General features: G+C 37.3%; 1 protein-coding gene across 1 annotated transcript; it reads right to left on the bottom strand.

The window, feature by feature from the left end:
- On the bottom strand, nucleotides 1–8,047 carry LOC125918521 (peptidyl-glycine alpha-amidating monooxygenase-like). Its single transcript, XM_049624511.1, has 3 exons — nucleotides 7,474–8,047; nucleotides 6,394–6,514; nucleotides 1–1,284 (listed from the first exon to the last, which is right to left on the bottom strand). Exons 1-3 carry the CDS (start codon nucleotides 7,560–7,562, stop codon nucleotides 1,153–1,155), a joined length of 342 nt encoding a protein of 113 aa, XP_049480468.1. The 5' UTR covers nucleotides 7,563–8,047; the 3' UTR covers nucleotides 1–1,152.
- Nucleotides 8,048–12,591: the final 4,544 nt, after the last annotated feature.

Here is a 12,591-nt window from a genome sequence, read left to right as displayed (position 1 = left end):
ATCCAAGTTAGTTAACAAAGAGTGTAATAATGATTTCAGAAATAGAATTTAGTGATTCATCACTTAGGTATTACACCCAGTGCTCATCCCAACAAGTGCCCTCCTTAATGCCCATTGCCCATTTAGCCCACCCCACCACCCAATACCTCACAAGCAACGCTCAGTTTGTTCTCTGCATTTAAGAGTCTCTTATAGTTTGCCTCCCTCTTATTTTTCCTTCTCTTCCCCTATGTTCATCTGTTTTGTTTCTTAAATTCCACATATGAGTGAAATCATACGGTATTTTTCTTTCTTTCACTTATTCTGCTTAGCCTAATACACTCTAATTCCATCCACGTTGCTGCAAATGATAAGATTTCATACCTTTTGACTGCCAAGTAATATTCTAGTGTGTGTGTGTGTGTGTGTGCGTGTGTGTGTATTTATGTATATGTATACACACACACACACCACATCTTCTTTATCCATTTATGAGTCGATGGACATTTAGGCTCTTTCCATAATTCGGCTATTATTGATAGTGCTATAGACATTGGGGTGCATGTGCCCCTTTGAAACAGCATTTTTGTTATCCTCTGGATAAATGGCTAGTTGGCCAATTGCTGGGTTGTAGGTAGGTCTATTTTTGATTTTTTGAGGAACCTCTATACTGTTTTCCAGAGCGGTTGGGAGAGAGAGGATCTTAAGCAGGATCCAAGCCCAGCACAGAGCCCAAGGCAGGGCTCGATCTCACAAACCTTAAGATCATGACCTGAGCCAAAATAAGAGTCCGATGTTTAACCGACCGAGCCACTCAGGTGCCTCTGAAACTGATTTTTTAAACAGGTGCAGTAAGAAAAGTCTACAAAAGCTAGGTTCTTATTACATGTTTATATGCATAGGGAAAGCAAAGGGAATCTCTTTCTTTTTATGTCAGAGAATGAAAAGTTAAAATATGTTAGTAAACATTTTCTAATAGTTGTCCAATTTTGAGAAAAAAGCAAAGAGAAACATTGTGGGAAGCTTTTGAGAAAATCTCACAGGAATAATTTGTTCATCATGGTTTTATTTCAATGACTACATTCTTTCAGTGTTATTTTAAAATAAGTGATAACTTTAGACTCTAAGGTTTTTCAGCTTGATGTTCAGGGATATCAGATATAATCTTTAAACTCAGAATTTTTCCATTTCCTGCTCTTCTTGGTGATAGACATTTGTGTTCAGGAACACAGGGGAAGGCTGCCTTCTGATTTCAAAGCATAATCTGTGACTCTTCAAAAGACAAATACAGAATGCAACAAGAATCTGCAAGAGGTTCAGAAAGGAAAAGTGTACTCCTTTTTATTTCTCAAACTGCTCCCAAAATAAGGGAGGAAAATGACCACATTAGTGACAGCCTAACATATCCTAATGTAAAGAAATTCAATTGTTACATGATTTCAAGTTATTAGGTTCAAAGAAAATATTTAATTCTATAAAATTATATTTTTACAAATTAATTAACATTTGTAAGTCCTTAGCAAGACTGCAGAGGGCCTAAGAGCAGAGATAACAAATAAACAAAATGTTATTTAAACCCAGGATTTGAAAAGACTTATGTTAGGTAAGAGTGATTTTTTTAAATAAGGTCAATGTATAAAGTCTCCAGCAAAGTGAAGAAATCCAGGATAATTTCGAATTGATGTTAAAAAAAATAAGACTTTATACTGATGAAATGGCTTTTGGTAATTGCTTTTCTAAGCAGTATGAAAAATATATAAGAACTTTGAGAAAAACATATTCATCCTCAGTGTTCCTTCATTCTCTGATCATGAGAGCCATTTTTAATAGAAATAACTTCTGGGGAATGGGCACACTGCAAGAGTGACTTCCTCACTTACTTCTTCCTGCCCAGGTTCCTCTTGTCCAGGTTCATGCTTTCTATTTTTCTTCATTTGGCTAACTTTCCTCTCTTTCAAAATTATTACAATGTTTTACCTTCCCCACGAAGTTATTTCCGAAAGCATAAAGGCTGGCAATTTCTTTCTTAAGACTCTGGTGCCTGGGTGGCTCAGTCATTTAAGTGTCTGACTCTCGGTTTCAGCTCAGGTCATGATCTCATGGTTTGTGGGTTCAAGACCCTCATCGGGCTCTGCAATGACCGTGTGGAGCCTGCTTGGGATTCTCTCTCTGTCCCTCTCTCTTTGCCCCTCCCATGTTCTCTCTCTCTCTCAAGGATAAATAAAAATTTTTAAAAAAATACAAAAAAAAAACCTCATTCACATTTCCCTCAACATACAAAATCACAATAATGATACAAGTTCAGAGTTCATGAGAACTTATCATATGCATGGCACCTGAACATGCCGCTGGGATTATCTTGCTCAGTCCACAAAATAGTCCTGGGTAAGGACAATTATTATTCCATCTATAGATGAAGGAGCAGGACCTGCTGGTTAAAAACCATACCATAGTTGACACCACAAGAGCTGGGACAAGAATGCTCTCAACCTGGCCCTGAAGTCTACATAACACACCAGATGTGGCTTAGACTTAGACAACAGACTTTATATAAAATCGTCATGATTATGCCTCATTTATTTTGTTTTTAAAATGGACATTTGTCCATGCACATCAAATTGATGATAGCACCTTACTGTGACCATCAACTGGCAGTTTATCAAATTGCTTTGTTTGTTGATATGAATTGGCGACAGCAAAAGCCCGCAGGGTCTTTGGTGAGAAAAGGAAGCAAATGAGGAAGAAAAAGTGCTAAGAGCCTCAAGACACTACACTCTGCACCTTTGTTGGGTCTGAGGCCTGTGCCATCAGAAACCAGATGTGCTTACTTTACCTCTACTCTAGGCTACTTAGCTGCTTTCTCTTCTCCCTCTCTTCCCAAAGTCTGAGAACATACAGATTAATAAGAAATTTATTAAAGAAGACAGAAATTATTTTTTAAAATTTCAAGTCACAGAAGACAGTGTGAGCTTATCTTGAATATAAAATTGACATTGCAATAGGTAATTAAACTACCTTCCCCAGACTCTCCAGAGCTGGTTCAACGAGAGTACTCTTTAAAGGTTGCTCTGGAGTCTATGATATGGCTGAATGGATTGCAACTCAGAGACCTGACATGACTGGAGATTTTTTGGTAACACACTAATTTGTCCTGTATTCCACCAGCAAAATTAGTTACTTATACTGTGTTAGTATTATAGCTAAATTCTCTCCACCTCTGTTCCACATCTGTTTGTTTCTCTATTCAAGCCTACCTAACAATCTCAAGTTTCCCAAGGAAAACTCTTAGAGCAGATTCACTGATGTACATTGTTATTTTGTTATTGCCAAAACTTAAGATATGTGTTATAAAAAAAAATCTGTTGAGTGAATATATCTCTTTAACCAACTTGGTCTGCTTCAATTACTCTTAAGTTCGGGGCCCTCAGATACTTCTTTCTTTAAATTGTGTTGCTCTTCATGATCTGCTCTTTAAAAAAAAAAAAAAAAAAAAAAAAAAGATTTTAACTCCTCCATGCCTCTCCTTGCTTTTATGTTTCCTTACTCCTCATTTTCTTATAAGATTTTTAAAATGTTCTGTTCTTCAGATTATAGTTATTTTTTTTGTCCTTTATTTTTGTTCTTGATCGTTCTATTCTCTTGAATTTTTTTGGGGGGGGGGACCAACTCTTTTTATTCCTTTCTTTTATTTCTTTCCTCTAATATGTTTCACTTTCCTTTTCTTGCCTTGTAATCTCCATTCCTCTAAGTATCTGTGTTAAATTTGGTTTCATCTGCTTTTTGGGAAAAGAATACTTTCTCTACCAAAAGTATTCATACTATCACAACTCTTGGTCTTCCTCACCAACAACACCAAGTTCAGGAAGGAAATGGGTTTCTGCGTCCATCTCCTCCCGGCTACACTCAGTAGGGAGTATAATTCATTTCTCAGGAAGGTTTCCAAGGTATAGCTAGGTTGGCTGGATCACGTGAGTAAATACTCTTGGTATTTACATGATGGGAGAAGTGGAAGAAACCTTCAACAACCAGTTCTGAGCTGATGAGGCAGCACAACTGAATCACTTACTCTGTTAGGTAGTTTCAGTTACAAGTCAGAACTTGTAAACCCAACTCAACCTGGTTGAAACAAAAAGCCTAATGTAACTGAAAACTTCCTAAGTAGCAAGGTCACCTAGAACATCTGTTCTTTCCCTGTCTCTGCATTACCTTCTATGGTATTAGTTTTACTCTAGGCACGGTTGCCCTCACGGATGCAGCAGACCCTAAGAGTGCATGCCTCCTGCTCACATGCAACAGACAAATGCATTCTCAGCAAAAGTCTTGAGGTTTAATTGTACTGTTCTAGGTCACACACCTTCTTCTGAACCAATTAGTGTGGGAGGGGAGATGGGATGCAGTGATTGGCTAATCCTCACCCTCTAGATCTTGGGTAGAAAGCTCCTGGAAACCACACGGTTTAAAGAGAAGGAGCAACGAGGAGACGTCTGCTGGGAAGAAACTGCCCACTGAATAAGGCAAAAACTGGATGCAGATGGTGGAGAATAGCAAGCTATAACTTCATGTAAGTTCTTTTGTCAAGGACTTATTTTGATAATTATAAAATTATAAAAATGAGTAAACACATTTTATTTTATGAAAATTGATCTTCTCTACATTTTTTTAAAATAATCAATTCCTCTAGGAATCTTTCTGACAATATTGACTCCAACATAGTTACCTATTATTACTATTGTTAAATAACTTAAATGTTATTTCTGTAAAATAACAGGAAGAAAAAACAGAATAATAACGAACCATGACAAATGACTACTTGAGAAAATAACTTTTTCCTGGGGGCAAAGAGGGCTTAAAGGCCAATTAGTGGATTTAAAAAAAAATCAGTTTTAACATAAAGCAAATATAGGTGAAAAAAAAAACTTTTAAAAGTGAAAAGAGAGTGGGGTGCCTGGGTGGCTCAGTCAGTTAAGCGTCCAACTTCGGCTCAGGTCATGATCTCGCAGTTTGTGGGTTTGAGCCCCTTATCAGGCTCTGTGCTGACAGCTCAGAGCCTGGAGCCTGCTTTGGATTCTGTGTCTCCCTCTCTCTGCCCCTCCCCTGGTCAACATTCTGTCTGTCTGTCTCTCTCTCAAAAATAAATAAACATTAAAAAAAATTTTTAAAAAGTGAAAAGAGATAAGAAGGAGCACCCTTCACAAGTGAGCAACTGTCACTGCTCTCTCCTATTCCCAATCTCATTACACCTCTTCTGACTATGTACTAAATGAACAGCTTATGGAATTAAAGGCCAGGACACTAACAACTGAATGTACAGAAAAGTCATCTGCCTGGTCATGTGAGAATGGGCAGGGGTGGGGGTGAGGGTCCTTTTACAATAGTAAAGTAGTTATTTATAGATAGCTAGATCATACACAGGTTTTCAAACAAATGAATGTCAACCCTTAGGCGCCCAAAAAAGGGCCATGTGTATTTTCTTAGAGCATCTGGATGTCAATTTCAAAGGAATTCTCTCCGACTTTTGTTTTTTCAATACGTAAAAAAAAAAAAAAAAAAAAAAAAGGGAAAGGAAACTAGAATGTTATCTGCAACAATGAGTCATCAGTCACTGCAGCTCTACAACACCCAGGTCTCTCCCTGTCTCCACAGCCCTTCAAAAGAAGAAGACTATCTTTTAATGACACACATAAATCCCCGCAGTGCCTGACTACAAAGCATAATTAATTCTGGCCTTTTTATGCCTAATGAGACACCTTGCACACACCACAGCACTGAGTTTGAGCTTCTTCTAAAACAGGGAAAACCTTGGCAACAACCTAGTTTTACTCAAAATACTCTATAGGGCATACTTGTATGAGCTCTGCCATTATTTCTTCAAAATATATATTTTTTATAACAAGCAAATCACACCAAAGAAAACTCACAATCAACCACCTGTTTGAACAGTTTTCTTAAAAGTGTGTGATGTTTTGTTTTTCAAATTCTTGGCAGGAAAACAAATGCTTTTATTTCTTAATTTGTGGCTGTGATAGAAGGGTATTTAAATAATTTCTTAGATGCAGCTGCTCAATATCATTTCCCTTTATTAGAATAATTTTTCATATTTTAATACATCCTTACATGCTGCATTACAGAGGCTATTAGTCCACTGAGAATTTCAAAACATAAATTTCCAAGGTTCTATTTCAAAACACAAATAACAATATGAGTAAAATTTTTAAAAAAGAAATTTAACCAAAAGATTTACCCTGAAAGATTTACTCCTCTTTATAATATTCAATTATTTTGGGCCTACCTGAGGAGTCCTGAAATCAAATGCCTACTTTCAAAGAAGTTACTACTGCTGTAAATGCACTTTCCCTGCTTCAGTTACAGACAGTATACAGAACAAGGAATCATGAAATGCAGAATGCCTCTCACCTGTTTAGGCGTGACTCCAGGCATGTGAACATCCAACGCGAAATCTGATGAATCAATAGGAATTACTGGTCTGGTGGTACCAAGACATTCATTGGAAAAGGATCTGGTACTTTCTTTAAACCTTGAAAAAAAACATTTCAATATCCTTGAACATAATGGAATTTTAACATGAGAAGGGGGAAAAAAGGATTCTAAGATCTTAAGATAAAAGATTATTGATTTAGTTCCAAAGATAAGTCTAAAAGATGTAATGACTATATAATGTTCTAAAACATCAGAATTGCATTTTATAGTCTAAGAGCAACATATGCCCAACTTGGAAACAAAATATCACCAAAGCGAGGGAGCAGGCTGGCTACATTTAAAACTCCATTCAATAAAAGCTTGTCAAAACATATATTTGTTTCTACTCAATTAATACAGTATTCATAAATTAGAAATCAACACAGGCATATCAATTTTCTAATGGCATAAACATTAACTATAACCAAGTAAAAATTTTGTAACTATTTTGTGAGTATCCAGGATCACTAGCCAGAAACAAAACACCAACAATAATATTGCTAGTAGGCATAGCTGTATGAGGGAGGGAAAAAGACTGCGATGTGAATTACAAATGTACAAGTGCATGAATATTTAATATGGTAATTATGAGGAGTGTATATACAGCTCAATGTTTTCTCCTGAGCTATTACAGTCCATGATCTGCTTCTCCCCACCACTTATCTATCTTGATATTTTATTCTTCAGGCTGTTTTAAACAAGAAAGCATTCAAGTCTAAACGACTCTACTGTAGTTTCTGAAATATCTCCCGGAGAGGGAGTGATTAGTATTGGAAATCACAACTTCTAATTGGAGTTTTGAAAGCCAGTGCAGCCTGGCGACAATACAGTGGGCTTTTTCTGTACGAGGGACTTTACAACAAGTTACTGTGCTAAAATCCCAAGTCGTTTCAGCCAAGTAAATCAACCTCGCATATTTCCACAACACTCTGGTTCATAAAAGTGATTACATTTTCAACAGCATGCACAGGAACCATCCAAACACCATCCCGCCCGTCTGAAAAAACACACACCCACCTCTTAAAGACTGAAAGCGGGCTTCTGAAACCCAAACAGCTGCTTGGGAAAACAAGAAGGAGAGCAAGCAGGCTCAGCACGCCAGCCATGTCCTCGCCGCTCCGGCCCCGCCGGGAGAGGACCCGGCGGCAGCGCAGCGCTCGCCTGGGGCCGGCGGTCGGGCAGCGGCGCCGCCAGCAGCCGCTACTTCATGGCCCGGGCGCGGCGGGCGTCCTGCGGCGGCCGCACACCATCTGCCCGCGAGAGCGGCGAGCCGGACGAGGTGAGGCGCCTGGATCACCAGCCGCACGCACAAGCCCCTGGGAAGGCGGTACTTTTGTCCGGTCCGCGAGCGGAAGCTTTCCAGCCTCCAGAGCTCCCTTCTGCCCCGGTGCTGGGGCTAGTGGTGCGGGCGCCTTATCACTCGGGAATGACAGGGACTGTGAGGGCTATCACACAAACGCGCGTCAGTCATCATTCAGAACCTGCAAAAATAGAAGCAGATAATGGATGACTAACACATTACAGCATTTGTCCTCAGCAAATCCCAGCTGAGGTTGTTTAACACATTAGGAGTTTTCACAAGCTTGAGCCCAAGCCTGGGGAAAATGCTGGTCTGTTGATCTCCCTCCCCCACGACCAGCCCCCAAGATCTCACAAACCTGCATACCCCCCCCCCTTCTGGCTTTTGCTCTTTCTTCCTCCATCACACCTTTTCCTTTCCTAACTGTTCCCTCCTTTTCCCTTTCTTCCACCCCATTCTCCAGATGTCTTCTCCTTACTGCCTGTATCACTCCCTTCTATTATCAAAAATGCACTTAGTACCTCTGCTGAATGTAAACAAAGTTATTCACACAAACGACACACTAAGGTACAAGAAAAGGGAAGGAAAAAAAAAAAAAACAAGTAAGAGAGGCAGAGACAAAGCACTTGGATACAACAGTAATCAAATAGAAAAAGACTTTGAGAACAAAGGCATGTTTATATACATGCACCAGAGTTACAGATTCCAGGAGAACGGTTCCCCCCTCAAGAATGATCACCAAAGAAGTAATTTCTGAAGTTCTCAGGATAATGTTAAAACAAATAAAAGATCTACAGCTGACATGATATATGAAATGTAAATGCCGATTTTAAAATTCTACATTGGATACACAAAGTAATAATTTCTTACTTATAAGGCATGCCTCACAAAAGATAAACTTTCCTGAATAAAGTCTGGAGATTTACAATGCAATGCAATTAGAAACAGTAGGGAAAATCTCAGCTGGCCCCCAAATGAATTTCACCTACACAGGGTATGACCAAGAACTTAATAGAAATGAGAAGCCCTGCAGAACTCAGGATTTTAGGAGGAAGAGTCAAATAGGCTAAATTCTGAAAAAGAGGTATGTTGACTTTACTGTTTTTCTGAACTTAACTCAGACTATGCATCGTTTGTAACTTTAGATAGAAGACATTATTTTCATATGTATCATTCGCAATATAAAAATAGTTCCAAAGAAAAATATTTCTTCTTTATTATTATTTTTTTTAATTTTTTACATATAATTTGAGGTCAAGTTAGCTAACATGCAGTGTTCCTTAAAGTTTTATTTTAATCACCAATTATAAACATGGTTTGGGGAAACTCAAATAAATCTATTAGCTAGATGAATAAAAGTAAAAACAAAAAATCAGTAAGATCATATAGAAGTACATCACAATAATACATTAGCCTCTAAATTATCTTTTGGAATGCACAAGATATTGAGCTAATTGAAAAAAAACACACACCTAACAATCAAACAAGCAAAAAACAAAGTTAAAACAAAAAAGCATGCACTAACGTTAAATTAAATCAGAAAACCTCATGATCAGTGCTTTCCAGAAGAATACCTTACACCAAATACAAATAAAATGATTGAATATCTGACCAATCCAACGGGTGCTCGGGACTCACCAGCACCCAAAAGACCACAATTAACTTACACAAGCAATGACATTTTTAAAAGTCTGATGATATTTGCTTGAACTTTCTCTTTGGTTTGCTGTTTGAGATTTCTGCAACAAAAACCTTCAGCTTTGTCTGAATCCTGTGGGTAAAGGAAAGAAGTCCTTATGGGGGAAGAGAAAAAACGGGCCCGAAGGCTATAGTATTGCCTCTGCCAGCAAGAAAATATAATCCTGTCTAATGACAATACTTCCCATTCCCTGGTGTTTTTTCTTTTTTTTTGTAAACGTATGTGAAGAAGGGATTATATTTTATTATTTCATGCAGAACAGGATTCAAGGACAGTCCTTCTTCCAGTTGGCAGGGAGATATGGTATTATACAAACACTTGAAACAAATTCAGTATTCAAATTCTTTAACAGGAACACATCCTTAAGTACTAGCCTTTGAAAAAATATTCCACTTATCTCTCTGATTGATTTTATTACCTTTGATGTCCCTAAAACACCCATTAAAAGAAAAGGGAACCAAAGTTGTAGGTAGAAGCAAAGCTGGTATTTACAGCCATGAACTGAAAAGAAGGTCCCATCGAAATGAAAGCTAATTACTCTGGTTCTTGATGCCTCGTAAACTAAAGACAAAATACAAATCACCATATGAAAAAAAAAAGTGTAGCCATTTCATTTGTTATTTTCTAATTCCTGAAAGTTGTGAAATATATAATATCCAAATCTTAATAGTCTTTATTCAGTAGTTGAAAAATTGAAAATATATTTCTTTGAGATAATCCATTCCCTCATCCAAAAAACCACAATACTGAATTTCATATCCTGTTCAAAATGTTGGAATATATATTTGGGTTTTGTAACATGAATAAAATGAAAAGACAATATAGTCTATTAAGGGGGATGAGAACTTAACACAGTTAATATATGTTTAGAATGTAGTATTCCTATACTATACTATAGTACTCTAAAAAGGACTCAGGGAATTTTGAGGAAGAAAAGATAATTTTAACCTTCAAGAGGAGAATAAGAAAAAGAGAAAGGTATAGGAGTTGCCAATGGAAGTGGGAGTTTGGAGGGTCAGGTTTCCACTGTGGGGAGATGGACACACATATTCCAAGTTGAGGGACGGGCAGGGGCAGAGGCGCCCAAGTGGGGAGTGGACGATGTTTGAAAAATAAGTGACAAAGATTCTGCCTGCTAGACTAAAGCTGCAGACCCAGAGTTACTATTTTATTTGTAATACAAAGCTAATATTCTGTTTCCATGTCCGTAAATTTGTAGCAAGAATGATGTAAAGTTTATACAGTACAGAATATTAATTTCAGGAACAGTAACATTATGAAGTTAAGTACAGCCTAGTAGAAAGGACCATAAAATGAATTTGGCTTTTACAAAGTGAGAATTCCATTCCTTTCAATTTTCATTTGAAAAAAAAAAGTAGTTGAAATCTGTAATTGACCAAAGAATCAAATAAATACATTGGCCATTAATTCCTTTATTCAACAAGAGAACCAAGATAGCACAGTGGCAAAGAACATGTAAATCAAAGGAAAACTGCCTGGATCCCTGGCTCCATCATTTCATAGCCTTGTGAAAGTGGGCAAGTACCTAGCCTCTCTTTGCCTCAGTTTCCTCAAAAGTAAAATGGATAATCCTACTACCTATTCTTGGGCTGTTACAAGAAGTACATGAATTTATATCCTTAGAATAGTGCTAGACATATAATAAATGTTCACTGTTACTGTTCTTGCAACAAATATTTATTGAGTGCCTAAGACTGCTTAATGCTGGGGATGGTGATAATCAAGACAGATAAAGTTCTCACTTTTATAGAGATTAATTTCTAGTGGGGGGGGGGAAACAAATGAAAATAACTACCAAATTATAAATTTCATTTTCTTTTACAAAGATTTTATGTGGTTTCCTACAATGACTTATGATTAAACTGATTAAAGGATGCATATCCACTCACATAGCAATTCAACTCTCCGCATTTATTCTTAAGCAAAAATTGAACAAGAGCACAAACATGTTTAAAGTGATATTTACTGACATGGTTTATAATAACAAAGAACTGGATATTTATAATAAGCAAAGAGTTGGAATCACTTTAAATGCTCATCAATGAGAGAATGGCAAAAAGCTTTTTTTTTTTAATATTAAAACTTGAATACTATGAATCCCTTTTAAAAAGGCCAAGAGGGGAGCCTAAGCGGCTCAGTCAGTTGAGTGTTGGAGTCTTAGTTTCAGCTCAGATCATGATCACAAGATTCCTGAGTTCAAGCCCTGCATTGTGTCAGTGTGGAGCCTGCTTGGGATTTCTCTCCCTCCCTCCCTCCCTCCCTCCCTCCCTCTCTCTCTCACTCTCTCTCTCTCTCTGCCCCTCCCCAGCTCACACACTCTTTCTCTCTCTCTAAATAAATGAATGATAAATAAATAAATAAATAAATAAACAAACAAACAAATAGGACAAGATGGGTCTATTTTTATAGGCAAGGTCATATTCTATGACATATTGTTTTTCTTCTTGCATAATTAAAAAAATGTTTAAACAATATCAAACTTACAAAATGTTGCTGTGGAGCTAACCACTGACTGCTGCTCCACTGGAGCACCTTAGAAATGTTGCAAGTACAGTTACAAAGAATTTTTTTCCTTTAACCATTTGAGAGTAAATTGCTGACATGGTGCCTCATCATCCCTGAAAACTTCTGTATGTATTTCCTAAGTACGTTCCACTACATTATCACAATGCAGTCATCAAAATAAACATATTCACACTTACACATTACTACCATCTAATCCTCAGTCTCCAGATGTTGCCAACTATCTCAATAATATCTCTAATAGCAAAAGTCCAGTTTAGAATCAAGCCTTATGTGTACAGTTATCATGTATCTAGTCTCCTTCATGACAAGATAGTTTCTCAGTCTGTCTTTACTTTTTGTGACCTTTACTGAAGATTTCAAGCCAGTTATTTCGCAGAATGCCTCTCAATTAGTATTTGTTATCTTTTCCATAAGGACTAGATTCTGGTTGTGCATCTCTGGTAGGAATATCACAGAAGGTTATGTATCCGTATTTTTTCAATGTATCTGTATTAGTTGTCCATTGAAGCATATCAAATTATCCCCAAACTTAGTAGTTGAAAACAACAAATATTATCTCAAATAGTTTCTGTGCATAAGGAAAAGAAGA

Source organism: Panthera uncia, unplaced genomic scaffold, assembly GCF_023721935.1.
Source record: "Panthera uncia isolate 11264 unplaced genomic scaffold, Puncia_PCG_1.0 HiC_scaffold_940, whole genome shotgun sequence".
NCBI lineage: Eukaryota > Metazoa > Chordata > Mammalia > Carnivora > Felidae > Panthera > Panthera uncia.
This window is presented reverse-complemented; position numbering and strand designations above follow the sequence as displayed.

What these genes read in the sequence shown, in the direction of transcription:
- LOC125918521 (XM_049624511.1), bottom strand. Translation starts at nt 7,562, where the DNA reads ATGGCTGGCGTGCTGAGCCTGCTTGCTCTCCTTCTTGTTTTCCCAAGC. An exon ending in CCGCTTTCAGTCTTTAAGAG is followed by an intron (nt 6,515 to 7,473) that starts GTGGGTGTGTGT and finishes TTTTTTTTCAAG; the next exon opens with GTTTAAAGAAAGTACCAGAT. An exon ending in CTGGAGTCACGCCTAAACAG is followed by an intron (nt 1,285 to 6,393) that starts GTGAGAGGCATT and finishes AACCTCTTGCAG; the next exon opens with ATTCTTGTTGCATTCTGTAT.